This window comes from Scatophagus argus, chromosome 23, assembly GCF_020382885.2.
Source record: "Scatophagus argus isolate fScaArg1 chromosome 23, fScaArg1.pri, whole genome shotgun sequence".
In the NCBI taxonomy this organism is placed as follows: domain Eukaryota; kingdom Metazoa; phylum Chordata; class Actinopteri; family Scatophagidae; genus Scatophagus; species Scatophagus argus.
This window is the reverse complement of record NC_058515.1, coordinates 13,025,109-13,050,891: the sequence shown is the minus strand read 5'-3', so window position 1 is coordinate 13,050,891 and position 25,783 is coordinate 13,025,109. Positions and strand designations below refer to the sequence as shown.

Sequence of the window (25,783 nt, the reverse complement as noted above, 5' to 3'; positions counted from 1 at the left end):
CCAAACTAAATCACAGCTTCCAGTGACAGAGGAAGCTCATCTGCAGGAGGATTTCTTATCCTCCCATAAGCTTTCCTCCGCTTTCTCTTCCTCCTTCCTTTTTATAATTGATCTGTAAAGTTACCTCGCCTTCCATGGCACACGCCCCGCCCTTCATCGCCGTCCTCCTCCTCCTCTGCTCACTCTAACACACCAGCTTGTCTTTCTCCCATGTTTCCATAGGGCTGTCCGGCCCACCCTGACAGGCCCCACTCCAGACAGGCCCCACCCAGGAGCCCCCTGTCCATCTCTGTAAGACAACCCCTCCCCCACACCCACCCCCCAACCTTAACCTGCCATCTCTTTCTCCCTCACCTCACCCGTGCACACGCCACTAGCACACAATACACACTCACCTGTTGTAGAGGATGTACAGGTAAGACACACATAGTGACAACACAGACAACACAAAACAAGCCAGTGGTTCTATTTCAGTAACATTAAAACACACACTCACACTCACACACACACTCCCTTCTGTTTGTGTCCATATGTGCCATGTTAGCTTTGCACCTCACTCTCTCTCTAACCCTCTGTGTTTGGTTTGGTTCCCGTCTTGTTTTTTGGCTCCGTTGTCCATTGCCTACTAGTGTGTGTTGTTGTGTGTAGTGACTAATAGTGACTAGGTGGTGAGTAGACTAGCCTGTGTATGTGTTTGTGTGTGTGTGTGGTTGGCTCAGTGTGGTTTACCCCATGGTGAAGGAGCTGGTGATGGGGTCCTGTTTTCTTCCTCAGCCCGAGAGAAATCAGTAATCGGTGACTAAGTTTCTCTTCGCTCTTTTATCCGTCCTCCTCTTTCTGTTCCAGGAGCAGCAGAGGCAGGTTGAGGACCCGGGAAGAGAAGTGAAGAAGGTCAGTAAGGGATCCAAGTACGGGAAGCCATCACATCTGCTAACCTCTGCCTGTACAGACTTGGTTTAAAGTGCTCCACGAAAGAGGAGTTGTTGACATTTATCAAACAAGAGTCAGCGGTATAAATGTGTCTCTTGGACTGGGACACTTTATCTCTCAAAACCATCTTTTTTAATACTGAAATACTTCCTGTTGCCTGTTAACACTGTGCCTAAAGGGATATTAGAGAGGTTCAACAACTCTTTGAAGAAATACCTCCCCGTCTAATTTTTTAGCAACCCCATCATCTTGTGTTATTCATCACATACGACACATGATTTGTAAAAGAACAAACAATATCACAAAAAAACATATTTACTTTCTACTGTTTTCAAGGTGCGCAAGGCTCGTAACCGACGCCAGGAGTGGAACGTCCTCGCCTATGACAAGGAGTTCAGACCGGACGCCAGGCTCACCCCCTCCCCTTACCATGGCATGTCCTCAGAAGGCTCCCTGTCCCCTGACAGCAGGTAAACACACACATTCAAGCTGTCCCTGTTCGTGTGAGGTTTTTCTCTGGGCTCCTGTTGCCTTGTCACAATCAGGCCTTACAACACATGCACTTCACCGGTTATGTGTTGAGTTTTCTCTCTCTCCTGTGGACATGAGTGTATGACTGGGTTCTACATGCTCACACAAACCCATGGGAACTCAGAAAGTTAGGATTGGTGCTGCACTCTTTTTGTCAGCCTTTAAAAGCTATAAATGGTGTTGGTATGCAGTTCACACCTGATGTAATGTTTACAGCTCTATGCTGCCCTCTTCTGGACAAGGTAACTCAGATCATATGCGTATATTTGATGTGGGTTTAACAGCATCAAATCCAAATCTGGGTAAAAAAATAACAACGATATCATTAAACTTTGGTTCACTGCAGGAAGAGAGATAGAGCAGGCAGTAAAGTCAGAAATTAAGGATGAAAGCAGAATATAAAGAGCAAAGATGATTCAGTCAGTGACATTTTTTTAACTACATTTTAACTGGTTTCAAAATAGTAAGAATTATGCGTTTACTCCACAACATATGATTCCTTTTTCTTTCTGTAATTGTAAAACTCTGCGGGAGCCTCGGAAATATCGGATTGTGTTCGTCTGTTAAATAAGGATTTGAATTACAAAAATAAATGAAAAATGTACCAATGTAGTTAAATGGATAAAGAAAATAATTTACTGACTGTAACTGTAGAAATCAAGTAGAGAAACTATAAATTACTTAGTTTACTGACAACCTTAACTATATGCTAATCAACTAACCACTTGCTCGCTTTCTCTCCAACAGGTCAATGGCATCTGACTCCTACCCAGCCAGTCCAAACCACCCCTCCACCCAGGCCCCCAGCGCCATCCACACCTCCGACCACCACGCCAGGGAACACCTCAGTGCGGCGGCCCAGACTCAGTCACTCGATCGGGGCCTCAGGCCGGCCACCCAGCCTTCTGGAGGGCCCGCGGCAACAGGGCGCCATGTGTCGTCCCTGGGCAGGACCCCATCAGCACACGGGGTCCAGGGTGGAGGAGATCCAACGGTTAACGGGCCGAGGCAGCAGTCGGTTAAGGAATACCGAGCCGGGCACAGGTATGTTTTCTGCAAAAATAACTGAAGAATAGTATTTCAGGTTGGCATCACAGTCTCAGTATGATCAGTTTAGTTTTATGTTCTTTTCAGTATCCTAAAATGTCATTTCTGAGGCTGAGGCTTGATACCATTTTCATGATTCTTTTCAAATGAGCAATGAAATCAATTTTCTTCTTTTCTCTTCCTCTTCTCCCCCCCCTCTAGTGGCCAGCCCTCCACCATCCCAGAGTACTATATCCCACCCGCCCCTCCCCCTCCTCCCCCAACCATCCCCTCCGCCCAGACCGCCTTCGACTCCACCACAGCCCCACCGTCAGCCTCTGCTGTGCCCCCCACCTCCTCTGCCTTGTCTCGTCCCTACTCCCCCTCCCCTCCTCCTCCCCCAGCCAACTACGTGCCCTCCCCCGCCCACCCCCCATCAGGTGCACCCCCTGCCGCTCCGCCACCCCCTCCGCCTGGAGCCCCTTCAGGCCTCCAAGCGCACCCATCACCGCCGCACGCCGCCATCGGCCAGTCGGCTGTGGATGCGGCACCCGTGGCGAGAAAGTCCACCATGTTGGGGATGATCCCGATGAGCGACGCCCGCTCCGACCTGCTGGCCGCCATACGTAGAGGTAAGTGTGTAATTAATGTAAAAAAAAACATTAAAAGCTCAAGATTGTTTAATACTCTATGGACAAAATGTTTATGTTGTTTGAACATTTTTACTGTTAGAAATAATTATTTCTATTAGATACTAAATGCCTTCACAGCCTTAGCACCCAAAGTTGAATGTGGGAATTAAATTTTATTGGCTTGAGATGAGATTACCTTCCTTTTGAGTGAAATAAATGAGGGAAGGTTCAGCACCTTTCAAGAACTTCAACCGTATCAACACCACAATTTGTCAACACATGACCGCCGTTGTTGAGCTGTAACCAGGGACACCAGAACTACTAGTCACGGCCCTGCTCAATTCATCCATCTATCCCTCCCTCCCTCCACCCTGCGTCCTCCCCTCCTCCTCCTCCTCCTCCAGGTATCCAGCTGAGGAAGGTGCAGGAGCAAAGGGAGCAGGAAGCGAAGAGGGAGCCGGTCGGCAACGACGTGGCCACCATCCTGTCACGCCGTATCGCTGTGGAGTACAGCGAGTCCGACGACGACTCCGAGCTCGACGAGAACGAGTGGTCCGACTAAAAAATGCGAAATTGTTAAAAAGATTGCGAAAGAGACGGGGGCCCGGTGGGTGGTGGCATCGGGGAATAGGAGGAGGAGAAAATCACAGAGAGTCTGAGGTGGAAATCATGGGGCTCGGTTAATTTTAACGTTCATCAGTGAAAGTATTAACCTTTACGCACATTCACACACACACACTTACATCCCTCCTGTTGCAGCCCATGTCGACATTCACCGCTTCTGCAGCAACAGGTTGGTATTTTCAGTTTGCTCGGTTGCCCCTGACGACGCCTATTCTTGAACTAAAACCCCCGAGGTTTGTGTGTGTTACCACCCAGGGCCTATGACATGATAAACACACACATTCACACCATTTCAACACCCTCCCGCCCCCGTCTGCTCATTTTTAACCACTAACACTCAGCTGTGAAAAACAAACACGCCAACTTCTCTCTCCCTCCATATTTGAGTGGTAATTATTAGCAATGTTACAGGCTCTCAAGCTGTAGGTAGGTGGGGCCCCCTGTGAGTACGGGGGTAATGTGTTTACAAACACATGGTAGAGCACAAAAAATAGCAATTATAGTGCAATCGTAATTTAAATGCCAAATGTTATGAAAGGATTTATGAAAACAAGTCAGGGAAAAAAATAGTTCTTTAGGGGATTGCTTTGCCTCGCCGGGATGTGCCTGTTAGCGAAACACGTGCACCCTCCTTGAGAGATTACATCATCGTTGTGAGAGTTTGGCACATCGGTCTCCTTGAACCAAAGCCAGACACCAGAATCAGCACCAATTGGTCCGTTTGCAATGAGCTGTGGTTGGTGTGCAGCATGTTGGCCGACTGTCGCTGCGTTGTTACGCAGCTTGATTTAATGTCTCAACAGTTTACGGTGGACTTGACTGATTTAGTTTCTGCTTACAGAAATAAATTTACAATACGACGCGGGGAAAAAAAGAATGCCAAGTTTAGCTTGTTGAAAATCTTTACATTTTGAATCATACATTTCATTACAAATGTTCAAACCACACATTTACTGTGATTTAACAAAAAAAGATCAATTTGCATGTCATAATTCAGAATACAGGACCATTTTCTCTGCGTTTACAGCCATAACTGATGTAAACAAACCTTAAACTGCTCCAGAAATAATCATTTAGCCCCAGTTGTTGTTTCTTGTTTGCTAAAAGACCTATAAATCAATGAAGAGGGCAATTTCCAATCTCGTGTTTTTAATTTTTGCTCTGTTTGTCTCTCTTAAATCTCTTGTATGTTGAACTTACGCTTTTTTTGACCCAATAATCAAAGTGTTGAGGGAGGAGAGGCTGTTCACAAGAAAAAGAAATCTATTAAGAAAGTAGCATTCAAAAGTATAATATTTTAATTTCAATTCTGAATTTCTTCTCACTTAAAAATGTAATCTCTTGTTGAACTTGTTGTAACCTATGAGAGGAGCGTTGTATTTAAATCCAACTGATGCTGGTTCTCTTGTGATGGTTTTGGTCAAGCGAATCCAAGGCCAAACTCCTGTAAAATCAGTGTAGTCCTTGAGCTCACACTTTCTCTTCCCGTTGAGATAATACTGTAATAGCTGAAACTGTGAAGACAGACGCCACCCGCCCAGGGTCACCCTGGTTTGGGAAAACGAGCGCCACCAGCCTTGGTGAAGTTCAGTGATAACTCGTCATTACATATCACGGCATCGAACAACAAAAGCGAGCGAGCTTACGCCATTGTTTTGGCGTGTGTGTGTGTTTTAATTTTTTTTGGTCTTTTTGTAGTCATTCACAACATGAAGCCTAACATTTCAGCCAGTGACTGTGTGCTGTGGTATTGCTCTTATATAATAAACGCTTCCACACTTAACCACACCGGAGCTGCACTCACAAAGCTCGTCATCCTGACCTACAGGGTCAGAGGTCACGTCCACGTTAACTCGCTCTCCGACAATCCTGGATCAAGTCTGCTGTCTGCAGAGGCTTTGTGAACGCAGCCCCTGGACTATAAATACATTAAGTGTAAGATACTTTGCAACAGTAATATACAGTATATTATCTATCTCTTTTCATCATAGGGTTTGGCTAATGCTCAGTATGAGCTGATTGGACTGTAGTGGTTTTATAATGTGGTTTTTTTTTTCTTTTAAAATGTGCTGCAGTGCGTTGTTCACTTAATTTTAGGGTTTTCTACGCAAGGCCAGAATTGAGATCCCAGATAAAACAGTTTGTGAGAGAAGACAGTTAAAGAATGAATCCACTTGAATATCCCATAAAAAGAGCAATTAGTGCTCTTTTTAAGTTTTTTTTAAATATTACATCCGTTTGTTTCCATTTTTTATGCGGACTGACATTATTTTTGAAGATTTCGAAGGTCTTGATTATTTCTTTGGCATTCTGGGAAGTGCTGCTCCTCCTGGTGGCAGAGGCTGAATGGTCCAACAGGATGCAGTTGACTCATTTTAATGTTTTTTTTGAAGGGGGGGGGGCTTTAGCAATGGTTTCTATTTCTCCATCTATCGCATCTCAAAAGAATTCGACCTCCTCCTCCTCCTCCTCCTCTTGATGAGGATATGAGCAAAACATGCACTTGGGATGGTTTCCTCTAAACAGTTCGGTTGCACTGTTTTGTATTAAAACTTACCCACAGCTCGCTTATGAAGTGAATATTAGCACTTGAATCAAAACCTGCTTCACCTTGAAATAAAGACACGGGAAAACCTTTGAAACAAAACATCACATTTTAAGGTTTGTCACAATGTTAAGCGAGACAGATCAGGGTTTTCTGGGTAATTAATCTTATCTGTATACTGAGACTGTTCTGACTGTCTTCGCACAGGGTCGAGGTTCTTACCGTGCTGGTTTACAGAAATCACCAGGATTTTGAACGCGACGGGGCTCGAACGTGCTTCTTTTTGTTGTGTATAAATGCGAAATGATAGCTGAGATAACGACTCACTCAGTAGCTGCACTCTGTTGGTGAACCCAAGTCACAGCTGGTAGAAGACCTGCACAGTGGGTGGGTGGGTTGTCGAGGTGCTCTTGGTTGTTTACGGACCTTATTATCATTATTATTATTATTATGATTATTGAAGAAAAAAAAGCACATTGAACAGCTAGAATGCAGATCCGCCATATGTTCGGGTCGGGTTTAACTAGCAAGAACTGTAGATGCTGTACACTCAGTCCTGAGTGTTTTTGGATCCAAGCACTTCATGACAGTTCAGCTGCCCAGAATGTAAAGCTGATCCAGGTTTCCGAATTGGAAACGCTAAACCCACAGTTACCATTTCTGGAAGACGAAATACATCAAAGTCCTACGTTTTGGGCAGAGGCACCAAAGGCTGATACTTCAAATCAAATGTACCTTTTATCTGTGGCTTCTGGCTTGTAAGAATACTTCATTATGTGTTTGAAAATGTGAGACATGAATCATGTTGTATAGACTTTTGGTAAGGCAGCCTGTAAAGTAAAGTACATTTGGGGTAACATAGACAAAGAAACAAAATAAAAAGAAAACTGTGTATTGCACACTAAAGCCAACTGTAAGCAAGTATGCATGTAACTATAGACAATAAATGGTGAACAAAATTGTTATCATGTGCTTTTTTTACATCCACATTTAAAGTATGAGTCATGAAAGCGTTTTCTTTTGCATCACACGCTTAAGGCTGTGACGTCGATTAACCACTGAATCATCATTTCCTGTCTCCTGAAGATTGCTGAGCCATCATTCCTGTACGCCCACTGAGCTGTGATGCTTCCCACCAGCCGAAGGCATGCGGGATGAATACTCGTGAAACCTTTCTGTATTGATCCGTATTTTAACATATACGTTTGACGTCACCCAAAAAGCATCCATTTGGGAGCCACTAACGCAAAAGATGAGCTGGATGGTATCTTTGGCTTTACCAAAGCCACTCCCACTGTGATACTGTAATAGTAATGGCTAATAATGGGCTAACTGTGGGATTGCCTTCTCCCGATTAGTTTATCTCTTTGGTGTTTTTTTTGTATAAGAGAGTCACTGCTCTCTCTCCCGAGCAGGTCTGTAATTAAAGATTGGGTGGATGAATGAGTGAAGCATTAGAAAAGCTAGCTGGGCCTCTGTTTATAGATGGGTCATTTACTAAGGCTCAGGGTGTGATCATTTGCAGTAAAGGGCATCACTTCTTCTCTCATTGCTTGTGAGATAATGTGCACATACAGATTTCCCTTTAAAAAAAACAAAAAAAATCACCAACCCTTCTCACTTAAAGATTTAACGTGGTGACATTAGCCCAGCAGTGTGGATGACGTGAACCCAGTGATCATCAGTCCACCCCCACCAGTGTCAACATGGTCTGTTCCAGCGCCGTGCTGTTCTGGGCCTTGGCAGGGCGGACGGAGGAACCAATGGGTGGGAGAGACCAGTCGTTTCGGGGCACAGATGGTGACACAGCAGAGAGAAAGAGCGAGAGAGAGATGGAGGTAAACACAAAATGCACCACAGACAAACACATAACAGTCAGAAGATATCCGTTAGACAAAGTGTATTACTCATAAAAATGCAAAGGATGTACTTTTGTCATGGAGTCCAGAATAATTCTTACATCCATCCTTCCTGCTAATTTTAGTCTGGGCCTAAATTTGGAATCAAATGCCTGAGACAAATCTATTTAAATACAAGGTACACTTGATTTATCCAGACGATCTAAGACGTGGACAGATATAAATGATTAAACTGCTTTTTAATGTTGACATTACCTCACACAAAAGGCAGCGACTCGAGTCACTGTTGGCAAAGTGATTTTACAGAGTGGATCCAGCATTTGTGAGATTGTCAAAACGTACACGTTTTACCTTTTTCAGTCGCTGCTCCACATTAAAGGAAGGATTTTTTTTTCAGACTGACATGAAATTAAGTTGTGGCTAAAACTACCAACGGAGCCCACGCTTTTCAAAGTCCCCATCTGAGTCACACTATATGGACAAAGGTATTGGGACACCTGACCAATACTTAATGACATCACATTCGGACAGCTTTGCAGCTCTAACAGCTTCCACTCTTCTGTGAAGGCTTTCCACAACATGTTGGAGTGTTTCTGTGGGAATTTGTGCCCATTCATGCAGTAGAGCATTTGTGAGGTCACACACTGATGTTGGACCAAAAGGCCTGGCTCACAATCTCCGTTCCAGTTCATCCCAAAGGTGTTGGATGGGGTTGAGGTCAGGACTCTGTGTGGGCCAGTCAAGTTCTTCCACACCAAACTCATCCAACCATGTCTTTATGGAGCTTTGCTTTGTGCACTGGGGCACAGTCATGCTGGAATAGAAAAGGGCCTTCAACAAAGTTGGAAGCATAGCATTGTCCAAAATGTCTTGGTGTGCTGAAGCATTAAGATTTCCCTCCACTGGAATTCAGGGGCTGAGCCCAAACCCTGAGGAACAGCCCCATGAAGAGGTGTGTGTGTGTGTAGTGTATTTTGCTTCCAAAGAGGGTTCAGTAGAGGTCTGTAGCTGCTTATCACAGATGTTCAACCACTCTTTTTAATTTCCAAGAGGCTTGATGGCTGCACTTCTCAAAACATTAGGGAAATTACACAAGGTTGACTAATTGCCGCAAGTCTGATGGCAAACAGCTGACAACACTCTTAAAGAAGCTTGTTGGCAGAGCGTCAGGGCAGCAGGTGGATGACTTGAAATGCTGCACAGTTTGTAGCGGTCGGCGGTCTGTGGTTTTATATTTCGATAGCATGTGTTTTAAATCCACTGCATGTGGTTGCTAAGGAGGAACAGAAGCTTCAGTGGGCAAAGAAATTAATCTTAGCCACGTTTTTTGATTTTTCTTCAAACCAAACAAAGGTCAAATTTTCCAGCTAACTTAACATATCTCCGAGCTCTCTAAACCATCGGATGAAACTCAAGGAATTCTGGGAAATGTGGCACACCACATTACAATCACCGAGACAGCGTTTAAAATAAGTCCTGGAACACGGCAAACACGCCAGATCGATGATGTGCTGATGATAATAATGTCCAGTTAAGTGCACTCGTGGATCATTTCCTGGCCACACGGTGTGTGTGTGTGTGTGTGTGTGTGTGTGTGTGTCTGGCACAACAGATGCATGAATATCACCACCTTCTGTGTTTTTATTATTTTATTTTGTCCTCTCAAACACATGCACGCACACAGAGGTGATCTGCAGCATCCTGCAGCAGATGGAGAGAGCCTTCTGACTCATAGAGCCGGGGGGGGAGGATGGGGTGAGGAAGACAGAGACAGTAAGGCTGGGAGAAGGGAGAGAGAGGGTTGGCTTCGTGCTTGTTTTTGCGAGAGCAACTGTAATGACGTAAAAGAGGTGAGGTGTGTGTGTGTGTGTGTGTGGATGCTGCGTCGTTTCCCTCGTCTCCTGCCTGTGCAGTACTCACCTGTGGCCGCATGGTGGAGCTCTCCCCCCTCCATGCAGAGACCGCATAGAGGTGAGTCAAGGAGGCGATGGCGCGCACACACACACACACACACACAAGTGGCTCTCGCGCTGGTGTAGTTCACACTTTTCACTGACACTAAAGCAAATTTGACTGATTAAAGGTTAAAATCCGCTCGCACACAAACACTCACCTGCGTCAGAGGTTTGGATGAGCGAAATGTCCCGCTGAGTGTGTGTGTGTGTGTGTGTCAATACCCCACCCTCACACACACACACACACACACGTCTAACACCCTCACTACAGCTTTAGTTATCACTTGGGAATGCGTGCCTCCACATAAGAATTTCTTTGCATCCTCTGGGCATCTTCTGTTCTACTGAATGTCATAAGCACGCGTGTGTGTGTGTGTGTGTGTGTGTGTGTGTGTGTGTGTGTGTGTGTGTTCGTGTGTGTGTGTGTGTGTGTGTGGATTCTCCCTCGTCTCCTTCCTCATCCCTGCCTTCGCCGTTTTCTGCCGTTATGCAAGCGGGGAGCGGTTTAATAATTCAGCAGTTTCTCTCGCCAAAGCCCAGGCTTTCCTTAACACTACAGTGACCCGCAATGTTGACTCACACACACGCACACACACACACACGCACACGCCCACGCGCATATGGTGTCACGCAGACAACCCACGCTGACGTCACCGACGCTCAGGCAAACAGGACGTTACAACTTTCTCCTTTTGCTGTTCTCAGTTTATTTGGCAAATTATTCTCCACTGGGTTTTTTTGTTTTGCAGTCTTTTTTTAATCTTTCTCTTCTCATTTATTTACAATAGTAAAAATAAATCTTTCTCTTCAAGGTTTTACATTCGACATTTACAAGTGCAATGTGTAACATGTCCACCTCATAAAGTGCATTTGTACTTTTTATCGTCACCGACTGTTTCACAACACAAACTTAAAGAGGAGGAATTTAAAGGAGGTACAGTAGAAATGATTGTTAAAACAGAAAACAGAAAACATGATTCAAGGACACCACTTTAGATTTTCTGACATCACAGTATCGTCACCCAATAACAGCCTCACCTTGAGGACTTTAAATAAGACGTGCTGCTTCATCCGGACCAACGTTATCAATGCATAAAACAACGGGTTTCTACGAAGGCCGTAACTGGTCCGACAGAAAATTAGCTCTGCAATGGTTTCTTTATTTCTTCTTCTTCTTCTTCTTCTTGTGTTGATTGACAGTCTCTGCTCGGGTTGCAGGTTTCAGAGTCCGACTGACCGATGAACCTTCTGTCACCGCTTGTGCTCGGAAGAGACCAGAAAAAAAGGAGAGGACGGATGGATGGACAAAGATGAGACGGATGTCCCCGTCTACAGAGGCAAAGTGAGTGTTTGTGATCAGGGAGGGAGGGTCGATTTCTTCTTCTTTACTACCTCCCTCCCCTCCCTCCCCTTTTCTGTTTTATTTTCTGGCCTTTCTCTCTTATTATCTGCTTTCAGGGTGACTATTTTTAGGCGGCGCCTGACTGAGCAGAAAGCGAAAAGAGACGGATGGATAATGGGAGATGAAGTACGGCAGGAGGAGGAGGAGGAGGAGGGGGGGAGTGATAAGAGAGAGGGAGGGAGGGAGGGAAGAGTGAAGGGTGTGAGAAAAGTATGCGGAAGAGGAAGAAAACGGGGACAAGAGAGGGAGACGTCTGAAGGAATGAAGAGGAAGGGGGGAGGAGGATGAGGAGGATGAGTGGGAGGACAAAGTGAGGGGGACGTTTTTGAAAGGAGGGAGAGAAAGTGTGTGTGTGTGTGTGTGTGTCTTTGAAACGACCTGCTCTGTTAGACACGACTCAGACAAAATGACGTCACTGGAAACCTGACTCTGTGACGTCCGACGCTGTCACGCACAGTCTTCCTCTGCCTGTCTGTCTGCCTGCCTGTCTGTCTGTCTGCCTGCCTGCCTGTCTGTCGTTTTCGGGGAGAATTGTTCACGTCACAACTTCAGTCAAGAACAAGCCTGACGTCACAGGAAGAATAAAAGGTCTGCATCTGGTGAATTATCTGTTAGCTCAGCGTAGCGATCAGTAATATCAAGGTCAAGTCAAGTTCCCTGTGTCCTTTCCTCATCCTGCCGCTCACCTTTGCTGTTGTTGTTGTTGTTTACAGATTTACTGACTCTGATAAACGTGTATGTACACAAACTGGGAGAAACAAAACAAAACATGAGACACTAGAAAGTCAAAAATATGGCACTTTTTCAGCATATCCAACACACATCTCCCCCCCTCCCCCTCCCCCTCCCCAAAGAAGAAACATTGTTTATAGGAAGAACACAGAAGAAGAGGAAGAAACACACACACACACACACACACACACAACATGCTCACAGCAGCGACCATGTCTTGTAACTCATGCCCTGATGAACGTTACAAAAATATACATTTCTGTACAGCATTGCATAATAAAAACAACACACACACTCACTTGTACAGTATTTTTTTTCTCTTAAACTGAATTGTAGTCCTGTATAGCGGCTGTTTAAACCATTCTGAGTGTGTCTACAGTGAGAGTTGGTTGAGTTATGGTTCATTACAATTGGCTATGATCCCGAGAAGGAGGGGTGGACACACACACACACACACACACACACACAGTGAGTGGTCGCTCCAGTCCTGCCCCAGGAATGGTTGACTCGAGTAGAAGTGGCATATTCACAGATGAGCGTTATTAATTGTTAAAACAATCACTAGATGGACATGCCAGATGGGACCGTCATAGACAAGGTTTAAAATACCAGCTGTTTAAAATACTCCCGTTCCAGCTGAGCGATGCCAGACTGAACCTTTCAGTCGGGAAACAGCTGATTTGTGGTCTTAATTTGTGGCTCGCGAGTCCCTGCAGACTTGGATCAAATAGAGTGCGTCTTAGCCCTGGGAAAAATGTGGACTTTTTAATGCCAAAGGACTAAAAAAAATGCCCCTGAAAAAACAAATTAGCGTAGTAGTATTTCTAAAACCCCAGAAACTTTGCTATAATTAATTTTCAAGTTTACCCACACCAGGTTTTGACATTTGAGACCAGAGGTGCTAACATTTTTTTTCCTCAAAGGATTATTTCACTCCAGAAGCTAACTGAGCTAACTGCTAATGATAGCATGTTGGCAACATGCTAGCGCAGTCCGTCCCCTCAGCTTACTGTGCTGTTTACTCCCTCTGGTGCTTTGTTCCCTGGATTACACATCATTTTATCCAATAAAGACTAAACAAACTGTAATAAATTGAATTCACAGGAACGTTTCATCATTTCTCCAAAAGTTTCCGTGACCGGGCTTCAACTGGAGCCGCGTCGATTCCATGCATCAGAAAGTTGGTGACTTCCTGTGACAGCAGGAAGTTTGCGATTTGTCACCCATCTCTTTAATCCAAGTCTGCCTTATGATCGTAACTTGATTTGACTTTGATTCCCTTTATAATGGGGAGGTACTGCAACTGAGGGACTGCTTGAAAGCTACATCCCATATGTTAGCATTAGCCAAGCTAGCAGGCTGCGTAGGCCTGTTTCGGAAGGTTCGGGAAACAGCCTAACCTCAGCTAATCTGCAGGCTACTGTGTGTCCCATCTAGCATCTCCAAACACAGGTGACTAAGCAAGTGTCACACATCATTGTGCATACAGGAGAACAGTGTGCCAGCAGGATCCGCATCAGATCCCCATGTGAAATGGATTTGATTAACTCTCTGGGATCGATCAGTTTTCGACCCCCTCCCCCACCCACCCAGCAGTGCTGCAGTTCACCGAGCTCGCCAAAAGCACCAAACTCCGTACACCTCACGCTTCCAGCTTCAGAGTAACTGAAAGTATTTCACTTAATAATTGATGCAAGTCTTTTTACCATTAGGCAGTTCCATCAATGCAGTGATAGAGCAAAAGGACAGAGCGATACAGGAAGGTGGTGGTGGTGGTGGTGGGCGCGGTTAACCTTCAGTTTGCTTCTACTTCCCGTATTATGAAATGAAACGGCTGCCGACATGAACACAAAGTTAATTTCAGAGAGGAAGGAAAAAAATAGCTTGCAAGATGTCTGCAACACAGCATCTATAAATGGAAATGGAGCATTTGCCTCGTATTTAGGCTCCATTCACCGCTGCTGAAATGCGCTTTGGAAAACCCCAGGCAGCCATGCAGGTCGTATTTCTTTAAACACAATCTGCTGTTTGTTGCTCTGACGTGTGGAGTGTGGAGTTTATTGTGCAGATCGTTCAGAGCCCACCACCTCTTTCCATCGCTCTCTCTTTTTCCTCCATTGTGGCTTTTTTTTTTTTTTTGTACACAGCAAAATACAGTTGGACATTATTGCAAAGGAGTTTTTGTTCCAATAAGGCCAAAAACAAACAAAAAACAACAAGAGACACAAGAGATTGTGCCTTTTCAAACGAGTAGTGTAGCTCTTCTTCTGCTAACAACTGATTGTTTGCTGCTGCCAAGAAAAATAGAAAACACTTGTACCCTAAATCTTAATTTACACTATAGAAAAACAAAAAGATCTTAATACCTGCGTCTCCTGAGCGCCATTTTCAAAGTTTCTGTGTGTGTAAGTGTGTGTTCTTCACTGTCATCTGTCGTGGTTTATTTGGTAGAAAGCGTTGAATTTGGAAGTGACTCCCTGTCGTGACAGAAACAACCTGCATTTTTCAGTTGAGTGTCTTATAGGTTTATTATTATTATTATTATTATTTGTTTGTTGTTGTTTTTTTTTACTGACTCCACGAACTATTTTCCCAAAGCCAGTACACCACCCACACACAGTATATTAGCAGCATGCCAGCAGCTTAGTCATGGCGCCTCTCTGAGGTTGTGCAGAGGAACATGAGAGTGAAAACTATCCGTAGATCATTTAAATGCAGATGGAGGTTGGTAATAAATCCCCTCTCGTGGTGTTCACTACATCCTCCGTGCATTAGGCCAAGATTATTACCAAGATGTCATTAACATTAGCTGGATTTAACTTACACGATGCCCTTTCAGAGAGGACTCCATCCTGATTGGGTGCGTGTTGGACGTGACCTGAGGTTACGTTAAAGCGCGTCTCGCCTGGCGTTTCTATTTCACGCTGCGTCACCTCGCCGCTCTCGCTTCTCATTAACCCGCCAAGCCTTCAGAAGGGGGGGGGGCGGGGGGGCCCGGGGCAGAGCTGAGCTGCTGCTTCTTCAGGGTGGTGTGTGTGTGTGTGTGTGTGTGCGTGTGTGTGCGTGCGCAGCGAATATCCAGCTGACAGGCTGCAAGTGGGAAAGTGAAAATGGAAGGCATAGTGAACAAGGCAGAGGAATTCAGGACTTCAGATGCGTTACTGTAGATTTTTATATGCGTCCTGTTCCTGAAAATATGACGTCTTCCTGTCAGTGGGACTAAGTATGAGCACGGAACATATTTTTTTTATTTTCTTTCCATAGCAATGACATGAAAACCATCAAGTTTTGTTTTTTTCTCTTGCATCACTATGGCAATGTGTACTGCGGCCCACCAAAGCAAATGACCTGTTCAGTGCTGAGCTCCTGCTGATGGATAATCAATCAGGCAATGGAGTTAGAACGGCTCTCTAACTTTAGACCCGCACGGCCTAAACGGCGCCATGCGGCTGCAGGTGCGCATCAGAGGACATCAGCTGCGTCCACCTGGCCCCTGTCAGAAGGCTTGTTTCACCGGCGCTTCTCTTCATGCATAATGCATGCGTGATTTCTGCTGCTGAGAGGCGAGAGCGCACGACGGAGGGTGGAAGGGACGGGGTTACAGTCGCGCTATCGGACTCCGAGTGGATGTTTAAGGACAATTTGAGCGTGACTGCTGCGCATGAGTCACCTTGCTTTTTTTATGTTACTGTACTGTCTTGGCGTTGGCCCTTTGAAATTGCTCCTGGCTGTCTTGCCTAGAATCAGGGACAGGAAGTGGTTTCGAGGTGTGAAAGCTGCTCTCTGACGCGGTGACTGAGTCAAAGTTAGACGATGTTTGGCAGCCGTCTGTGCGTGAGGACCGTTAATCGACGCGGGATGGGTTGTAACGTCAGGCTGAAACTGGCCCTCTAAAACCTGCCTCACGTCCCCTGATCACGACGGCGCGGAGAGGAACAGCGTAGCCCAGTTTAGCGCGCCTCCCCCCGCCCCGCGGCAGAAGCGGTCCCAGGGTAGCAGCGCGCTGCAGCGACGCTGTCCTTGGTGCTGAATTCTGCTCGCTCCGCTTCACAGTCACGGCGCAGCGGCTGCCTTAGAAACCCGTTTCTCTCCAACGGGGAGCAGATTTGATTTCATGACGGCAAGAGCAAACACACACACACACACACCAGCATGGACATGGAAATCTTTCTGCGGGCTCTGAAGTCTAGCCGGGGTTGTGTGTGCATTAGGAGCCAGTTTGAGAGAATGAGAAGGGATGCGTGATTAGGAGGAGTTTTGTCATCTGTGGCCAGCTCCACGCGCTGACATGCTTTTCAGGGTTTGACAAAATGCAGATTGTGCTGTTGGCATTGGGAAGAGTCAAAAACAGGCTTTTCAACGCGTGAGAGTTGGGTGCTGTTGCACTCTCTGGTCTACGTCAGATCAAGGGGACATGGTTGTTAAAATATGTTTCAAGGGAGGGAATATTCTGCTTTTCCCTATCAGGAGAAAATGAAGACAGAAGATAGCTCATTGAGAATACTCAAGGTCATCCGTTGTGTATATTTAGCTCATGGTATTTTTATCCACAAGTCACTTCATTTCAAACACATCAGTGAAAACACGTACAGTATTTTAAGCTTGTTTCACTCCTTCTGATTGCATAACCATGCAGTGCTGCCCAAACTCAGCTCCTATGGAGATTCATCCCCACCATCACATATATGCTACTCTGGAGAAGTAGACCTCACTGCTGGCATCCTAAAGGAGGTCAGTTGCAAAAGTCAGCTGACACACTCCCTGCCTGCCACTCTCCACCAACCGTCATGAGGATACCTTAATCAGGCTTTTGCAGTTAGTTTCCCGCCACCTCCGTCAGCTCTCCAAGCCACAACGTAACATGATCTTCATCACGCCTCCCTTCTCCACATGTAAGGTGCCACTTTTACTGTGGCCAGCTGTGCGTTTGCCGTCAGCCTACCAGCCCTGATAATGAAGACTAGAGGAAATCTCTTTCCCCAGACATAACCTTTGACCTTCCACTCTCCTCTTGATCCCCCAGTTTCGCCCTCTCCCACCTTACAACCCTGACTCTGCGTCAAGCATCAGAGGGAAACCAACCTCCCCTGCTACACGTCACTGGAGGTCCTGGGTCTGAGGGAGAGGTTGGATGGGACGCACCCACAGCAGGCCATCCACAGTGACTTCTGGATGTCCGGGTTGCGGAACGCATAGATGATGGGGTTGATCACAGAGCAGCAGGTGGCTGGGAGGACCGTGGCGTAGGTGTATATTACAGGGTAGCTGGAGTCAGCCACGATGGAGTACATGGCAAACGGCAGCCAGCACGCCCCGAAGGCACACAGGATGGCCGACAGTGTAGAGACGCCTTTGGTGGTGGAGATGGCCACGAACTGGTGCTGCACGGCAATCTGTTGCGCATGGCGGAAGGCGATCTTGCAGATTTGCAGGTAGAGCTGCATCATCAGAGCGAAGACAAGCAAGAAGGTGACGGCGAGCGCCACAGCATTGTTTTTGGTGACAGGCCAGCAGATGCTGCACGTGGACTCGTCCTTCAGACAGTTCCAGCCGAGCGCCGGCAGCAAGCCGAGCGTGAGGCACGACACCCATATGAAGACCACCATCACGTAGGTGAAGGTGACTGTCCGTTCGGTGTGGTAGGTCAGGGCATTGTACAGCGACAGGTAACGGTCCACTGTGATGGCGAGGATGTTGAGGACGGACGCCGAGAAGGCAGAGATGAGCAGTCCGACTGACAGCAGGGTCACGAACTCCACCGAGCTGTCAACCAAATAGGTGAAGACAAAGTTCAAGATGAGGCCCAGGCCGGCCAGAAGATCCGCCACCGCCAGCGATCCAATCAAGATGAACATCGGAGCGCGGAGCGTCGGTGTGTAGAACAACACGGCGATCACCAGAGCGTTCTCGCAGGAGATGAGCGTCCCGGTCACACAAAGCGCAATATCCCAGGGGCTGACTTCCTGCACAGCTACAGCGGTGGTCGCTGGCTGGAGGTCAGGGGTCAGAGTTCGCACGACTGGCTCAGAGGAGGAGTTGGAGGGGTCCTCGGCCAGACTCCAGGAAGTGGAAGAGTCGAAGGGGTCGAGGGGGGAGGAGGAGTTGAGGCTGCCGCCGCTGCCGCTACTCATGGCTGCCGCCGCGGCCAGGGAGAGAATCATAGCTGGAGAAACAAGAGAGGAAAATGAGGTAGATGGAAGGGAAGGTGGGCAGGAGGAGAGAAGTGAGTGACGGAGGAGTGGAAGAACAAGTAAACAGAGAGGGGAAAGAGGGATGATGATGAGGGGTGCGTGGATGCAAAGTTTGAAATGGAGGAGGGGAAGAGAGGAGCGAAGACAAGTAGGAGGAAAATGATAGAAAAAAGACAAGTGGAAGCCAAGAGGAGGAGAAAATGGAGGAGGAAAAGAACAACGAGGAGGGAAGGGGTGAAATGTGCCAGAGGGAGTTGGCAAAGATGAAAGGATGAGAGAGGAGAGAGTGAAGAAAAACAAAGAAATATCAGTGGGTCCGGGGTTGAGGAGGTGAAAAGTTCGGAAGAGAGCAACGATACAAGACAAACGGCAAACAAATATGAAGTAAGAGAGAGACGGTTGAAGGAGTCACAAGAGATGACAAGTTCAAATACGAGCGAAAGTGTGGGAAAAGGAACAGCAATGAAGGTAATTTGAACACGAGAGGAGCGCAGAGCACGGCAAGAGGAGGTTGTTGTGGAAAGAAAGGATGGAAAAAGATGAGTGAGGACGAGGGAGAGGGGAGTAAAAGAGGGGGAGAGTGAAGCGGCATGGGAGACGAGTGGAGGACAGAACAAAGGAGGAACGCAGGGAAGTGAAGGACAAGGAGAAGCAGGGTGTTGACATTTATCCCCTTTCATAAAGGGACGAAAGAGACATTTTTCATCCGTCCATCCACTCATCCATCCACCCGTCCATTCATTCATGAAAACAACCATCCTCTTGACCTCAAGCACGCACGTCACCAGCAGCTCCCACGCACCATGCTGGCAGGTAATTAGCAGCAGCACAATAGCAGGTGTGAACACGCACACACATCAAGAGGGAAAAAGTAACCCATAGATGACAGCAATATTCCTTCTGTTTTTGGCTTCAGAGCAACGTGCCCCCCCAAACACACACAAATAAATAAATAAACAACAGGATTAAGGAATCTTATCAGCCAACGAAGCTGAATTGTGGCGCATTCCTACCTAAAAGATGCCGCATACTGAAGAAGACGTTCAGTTTCCTCACAGTCAAAACCATCATCAACAAATACTATTTTTAGAGCGTCTCTAAAAATGGTGCATGACGTCCTGGGGCACGGCGCGGTGGTAGCTGCTGTCCTATTCACCGGTGGCGTGTATGAGCGCGTGCCCAGACATGCATGCGCGTGTGTGTGTGTGTGTGAGAGAGAGGGAGGTGCACGCAGACCCCCGTTAATTCTGAATTCTGATCCACATACGCCGCTGCCGCACGCAGACAGAAAAATCCGGCACGAGGCTAATTTTAGCTCAGCCAGCCGAGCTGCCAGGGCGCGCGCGCGCGCCAAAAGGGATGAGGAGCTCCATTCACAAAAAAAATTCTCCCCCTCTCACGCCTCCCACCTCAGTCTCCACACACACACCCTTCCTTCACCCCCGCCCCTTTATTTTTCATCTCTCTCCTCCTCTCTCTTTCTCTCTCATGCTCCCGTGCACGCACGCACACACACACACACACGCACAAGCACGCACCATCAATGACTGCAAACGGGCTGTGGAAGGTCACCGCCACCAAAAGCACCGCAAAAGCCCCGCAGCCGAGGAGCTCACATCCCTGCGGTACCAGCAGCTCGTGCGGCGCGGAGCTTTTCAAACCAGCAGCAGCAGCAGCAGCAGCAGCAGCAGCGCGTTCGGCGTTCAGTCACGAGCCTTAAACCCGCTGCTCAGCCTCGAGTGTGTGATTTAGTCATAGAGAGGACAATAAATACCTGGATCAGTTTCATTCAGCTGCAGCAGTGCAGTCCCTGAGCCAACGCGAGCGGGAGGGAGGGAGAGGGGGGAGGGAGGGGGAGACGGAGATACAGAGAGAGGGAGATAGCGGGATGGAAGGGAGACCACGCCAGTGAGACGAAAAAAGAAAGATAAAATTACCAGCTTGTCTTCTTCTTCTTCCCCCCTGCAGGAAACCAGGATGTCCCTCTTGTCTTTTATCCTCCACTGTGCATGTAATTCTTAAAAATATGTTCTTCTTTTCGGGTTCCCCCCCCTCTCGTTCTCCCCTTTTCTCCCCAGTCAGAGGCGCGCGCTATATTCCTCGGTTGGCATGGTTATTAGCCTTCTGTCGGAAGCTCCGTCCTCGCGCTGCACATCCTCGGCCCCTCATTGGACGCGCTTGTCATTCTCCTCGCCTGACGTCAGAAGTCTCCGCTCCTCCAGTCACCGTCATCGTGGCCTGAGAGTGAATCACGGAGAGGGAGAGAGAGTTAATACATGTAAGGCAGGGCCTGTTTAGGACTCATGTTGTTACGTTTTATATTTAGATTTCGTTTGTATTATTATTATTATTATTATTATTATTGTTGTTGTTAGATGTGAATTTGTGTGGTGTCAGTTTCGTCCCACCTGACACGCGCGCACACAAGGTGAGGACCGGACGCACATGCAGGTACACAGAGAGTGACTAATAACCCAGTTAAAAGCAGCACACACACACGCGCGCGCGCACAAGCCCTTTCTGGTGGTCTGATGCTGCGTCTCGCGCGTGCATGTGTGCGCGTGTTTCACTTGTGGTCCGCAGCGTGCGGCCCAGTCAAACCAGCTGTATGGCGACGGCGCTGGCGGTTATGCAATCCCCCGGAGCTGCTGCCGGGTGTCCCACCGCGTCAGAGCGGCTGGACCAGCAGTCCCGCTCAGACCCGCAGGCTGTGGGCGGCTTTGCATCATCTGTGGGCCGAGCACGAGAGCGTAAACGTTAGAATGACTTAGATGTTGCACGAAGAAGAAAGAAGTGTGCGTTAGATGTTGTGAGTTATTTAGCAAAACAACGGAGTACTTCATGATACTACAGTACACTATAATGGTAGCCTACACTTAAATATTCCCGGAAATATTCAGTGTTACTGTTTCTCTGTTGCGGTGTTGTAACAATATTTTTCTGATACGGAATAAATAACCAACATCACTTAATTGCTGCAACTGCTAAAAGTGAAGTTAACTACTTTGTGTACTGATGCTAAGTTTAATTTAATGCTTCAAAATAGTAATAATAGTTTAAAAAAAAAGAATCTGTAAACTAAATTACAAAGTAATGTAAAATGGACTCAAATACCTCAAAACGTGAGTGCGTGTAGTTACTTTACATTTACTGTTGAGTACAAGGTGTAGATCTGAAAAGTAAAGTTTGTGCAGGTGTGTGGTCCTCGTGGTGTGCTCAGCGTCACCGATTGGCCTCCAGGGGGCGCTGCCACTGAACAGTCACAAACCGCTGGTGTGATTTATAAAGTGCAAACCGACGGCAGCTGAAAGTCGCGTTATTTGGTGAAGCCGTCACCTGCAGTGAGGCAGACGTGTACTTCAGGGTGTCGCGGGACACTGATCTCAGACCTGCACACCAGCTGGGACTCACCTGTGAGCTTTGGTGGACCCGTAAGGGAGCGAGGAAGGACCTTGTTTGTCACCTTCACTGGCTGAAGGAGCCTCGGCCTCACCTGAGAGCAGAGCAGAGCGGGTGATCTGATCAAACATGTTTCTGCATGTTATGCACTGAACGGACAAATAACATTATTGTATTTATTAACTCTCAGATTTCTTTAAAACCCAGTATTGGTCAAGTTGGAGTGTAACTCATGACTCCGGTGACTGTTTGTCCTTATTTGTTTTTTTATTTTTGTTTCTCGGTCCAAACTTTGCTTTGCACCTTTTCAGTCACTTTATCAACAACTTTTCAGCAGTAAATCTCCAGTAGTTAAAGTTCATGGATGAAAAGTTGCCAGATGTGTGCAGGATCTGAGCTCCTTTTTCTGTAAATACTCTCATATTAAAACTTTAATGATGTTTTTATGTTCCGTGTTAAAACACCAGCAGTGGATTCTTATTGTTATTGTTGTTTTTTGTGAAAAATTCCAGGGTGAAAACCTTTAATTTACTTTCTTTCTCTCACACATTTAGAAACAATTAATGAATTTCATAAACATTTTAAACGCTCAGGAGATCAAAGCCTCCAGTATTTATTTTTATTTATTTTATTTTATGTTAAAAGCAGCAGGACAAAACGGCGCGTCTAACCCCGGGACCGCGGAGCTGGACCCTGGAGCTGGACCCTGGAGCTGGACCCGGAGCTGGACCCTGGAGCTGGACCTTGGAGCTGGACCCTGGAGCTGGACCCCGGAGCTGGACCGCGGAGATGGACCCCGTAGCTGCTGTTAAACCATCCTGCTCGGATGTGCTGACGTCCTCCTCAGGTGAACGTGTGCGTGACTCCGTGACAGGCTGTCGTGTCAGAGCAGGAAACCCCTGAGCCGACCCACGCACTCCTGCATTTCCCCTCAGCTCCCTGCGTGTCTCTTCGTGTCTCTTTAACCCCGCAAGGCCGAAGCGTGACTTCTGGCTTCAGTGAAAGCTTCCCGCCTGTCTCGTCGTTTGGTTTTGCGTTTTTGCTGCTGCGTGTGAAACACCCCGCACGAGTGGAATACAGATGAAATGTGAGCGCGTGCGTGCGTGTCTTCATTGACGCCCGCTCCATGTCCCGCTTCATTCATCTTTCCAGCAAAGCACCCTGGGTAACTGAGAGCTGTTACATCATCTTGCTGCTTTGGCACGCTTTGTAGGCAGAAAGCCGGCCCCGTCTCACTTTGAGTCCTGGTCTCCGGCTCTTACTACACGCACGCTTCGCTCTCTGTCACGCAGCCGTGACAAAGCGTGCCAAAGTCAAACCGGATCACATCAGTGATGCCGTTCTCCTCCTCTTCCTCCTCCAGCCTTCCTCTGATGATGAAAGTCACAGGAGGACAGACGTTGCGCAGTTGCATAACTCCTTCATATTTAGGGCAGTGGCGCATGGCTGTGCTCATGTCCTGCCATGATGTGCTGTTATTTAAACAGACTGTGATGGGAAAAATGAAAGGAAGTTAGAAAATACACGAGGGGGTTCGTGATGCTGGGAAAAAACACAGGATAAGCAGACAATCCCCATACGCACATTGGCTGGAAACAGCAGTGAAAGTGGATGACTAATACTACTCTCCTCCTCCTCCTCCTCCTCCTCCTCTTCCTCCTCCTCTCCCCTCACGCTCTCTTACACACCTACACACTCCTACACCAAACAGCAACTGGGTTTCCCTTGAGTGCCATGCTGAAAGGAAAATCCACCCAATAAGGCAAGGCCTCACGCTGATACTTACTGCTTTATCATAATTGGTGGTGTAGGAGTTCAGCATTCACTGAGTAAGATTCTTGAGAAGAAGCTGAAAACAGCTCTAAGTGATAAACATTTAGTGTTTTATCAAGCCTGAACAGAGCTGAAAAAGTGTCTGCAGGCTTCCATGTTTGGCTCGTTGGAGGGTGGATTGGGGTAATGATTCATGCTGGGAATCTCCACATTCACTTCACTCGCAACGGATCACATGTTCCACTTTCCCGTTCATCTTTTAGTTTAAAACCAACATCCATAACAGACAGATTAAGTGTTCTCAGTTTCAAGAGTTAGTCAGTTGAGCTTCGCATAATTAAGGGAGCAAATATTCATAAATGTGATCTTTGTGCACGTTTGCAGGGTCTGTCAGTAACGTTGTGGGCCCTAAAACCAAAGCAAAGCTCTGAAACGTGTGGCAGAGCTGAGGAATACTGCCAGAAAACTGAGGAAGAAGACCACTCATGACCTTAACCAAAATACCATCAATAAAAATGTACTTTTACCTCGAAAGTCTGTAGTGCTGCACCACTGAGCCAGTGACGCAGCGTGAGGGGGAGGGGGAGGGGGGTGGGGGGTCCTGCATCATTTACAGGGCATGATATGCTTTCCTTGTTTCCTCTCGTTTCGCCAGAACTGAGGTCTTAAAGAGCTGCGTTTGAGACTGAATCACACGCTGAATCACCGGTGGCGCTGGAGTCTCTGTCCCGGGCGGAGACAGAGACATGCATTATTCAGCTGGCTGCTGTAGGATTAAGAGGAGGACACAGACTTTTCAGATCCACCAAACCCCCGCAGCACCGTCAGGACGTGTGATTCGGTAGTTAGCGGCGGCTCTGGGGAGCCATAACTCTGCTGTGATTAAAGGTTTCAGCGAAAGGTCAAGAGGGAGAGGGAGTCAGAAAGAGAGCAAACTGATGGACTGCAGAGAGCCTTTGGTTGATGGAAATGTACGATGTTCCTCTTCGCTGTCAAAGAGAAACTTGAAACAAATGATGAGTCGGACGGACTGTGCTCTAAGAGACACTTTAATGATGTGTTCAGACCAAAACCCAGAGGAAGTGTGCTGGGTTTTGTCTCTTCTCCAGCCTGTCCCTGGCCATGTTGTTTCCTGCCATTCTCCACCTTTCCACCAGGTGTCCTCGGACTTCCCCTCCTCTCCACATGTACACACCTGCTCCTGCTTCCCATGAGTCCCGCTGTCGTCCGTTTCGTTCCTCGTTTTATGTGTCTGGACTTTGAATATTCCCCTCTTGAATTTCTTTGGCCGTGTCCGACTTCTCTCCCAGTTTTGAGCCTTGCATGCTTCATAATTCAGGAAGCCTGTCAAATCATTGTCTGCATTTGTGTCGTTCTGTGGCTTCCTGTTTGCACCTGCAGTGACCTTGAATCCAGTTTGACACGACCTTATGGCATTATGGCGTACAGCAGGTCCTGTTTACCAGGTGGCCGTTTGGTTAATTTGGCCTGATGAGTCACACTGGAGGACATGTGATCGCGCTTTGTGGAAACGTTTGCTGAGGAGATGAGCGCACTGGTTGCTGTTTGAACAGCGAGTCCTGCTGCGAGCACGACGACTCGCTCACCTCACTTGAATCTCCTCAGTGTTTTCGCTTCCACTTCACTCTGAATTGTTTGTCTAACTCCCGTTTTGACGGGTTGGTCAGTACCTGACCAGGACTCCACCTGCGTGAGTAGGAGTGAGCACGTTTTGTGTGCACATGCATGCAGCAGAGTGGTCTTTTTTACAGGAGATGATGATGATGATGATGATGATGATGATGGCGGTACTGATGCATCATGAAACTCCTCTGGAATGATTCAGAGGGGGAGAGAAGTGTGCACCCATCATGTGCTGGCAGCGCGTGAAAGGAAAAATGATGATTTTTAGCTTCTACCTTATAATATTATTATTTCTTTTAACAGTAAGTTCACAGCTTTCCTTTGTGTTAACATGACATCGGTGTTAATTTGGAAAAGATGTCCTATTTTCTGGTCACTTAAATGTGAACCTGATTTGATTGTGATTTCCTCGCTCGTCGCCCGAGCAGAAGTGATTCCAGTCGCCGACCCAAAGCTCAAAGATCTCTGCTCTGAGGAGTGAGGAGTGATCTCCTCCTCCTCTTCCTCCTCCTCCTCCTCTTCCTCCTCCTCCTCCTCTTC

At 47.1% G+C, this 25,783-nt stretch overlaps 2 protein-coding genes across 6 annotated transcripts in view; one reads left to right on the top strand and one right to left on the bottom strand.

Annotated features, from left to right (window-relative positions):
- Positions 1 to 11,641, top strand: part of zgc:109889 (uncharacterized protein LOC553542 homolog) — a 32,746-nt gene extending 21,105 nt beyond the window's left edge. The window contains exons 8-15 of one of the 5 annotated variants that reach the window (XR_006842431.1): positions 223 to 291; positions 847 to 891; positions 1,267 to 1,400; positions 2,209 to 2,505; positions 2,710 to 3,119; positions 8,009 to 8,126; positions 11,321 to 11,444; positions 11,561 to 11,641. Coding sequence is in view for 4 of the 5 variants with exons in the window: in XM_046380905.1 (XP_046236861.1) it covers positions 223 to 291; positions 847 to 891; positions 1,267 to 1,400; positions 2,209 to 2,505; positions 2,710 to 3,119; positions 3,524 to 3,681 (1,113 nt within the window). In the remaining variant the exon portion in view is untranslated. Of the gene's footprint in view, positions 1 to 222; positions 292 to 846; positions 892 to 1,266; positions 1,401 to 2,208; positions 2,506 to 2,709; positions 3,120 to 3,523; positions 4,610 to 7,374; positions 7,626 to 8,008; positions 8,127 to 11,320 lie in introns of those variants that run through there. The other 4 variants (XM_046380906.1, XM_046380908.1, XM_046380905.1 and 1 more) reach the window with 4 other exon arrangements.
- Positions 11,642 to 16,359: 4,718 nt separating this feature from the next.
- Positions 16,360 to 20,648, bottom strand: gpr185b (G protein-coupled receptor 185 b). The gene is made up of 2 exons (XM_046381651.1): positions 20,365 to 20,648; positions 16,360 to 18,399 (listed from the first exon to the last, which is right to left on the bottom strand). Exon 2 carries the CDS (start codon positions 18,395 to 18,397, stop codon positions 17,327 to 17,329), a length of 1,071 nt encoding a protein of 356 aa, XP_046237607.1. The 5' UTR covers positions 18,398 to 18,399; positions 20,365 to 20,648; the 3' UTR covers positions 16,360 to 17,326.
- Between the last annotated feature and the right edge of the window lie 5,135 nt (positions 20,649 to 25,783).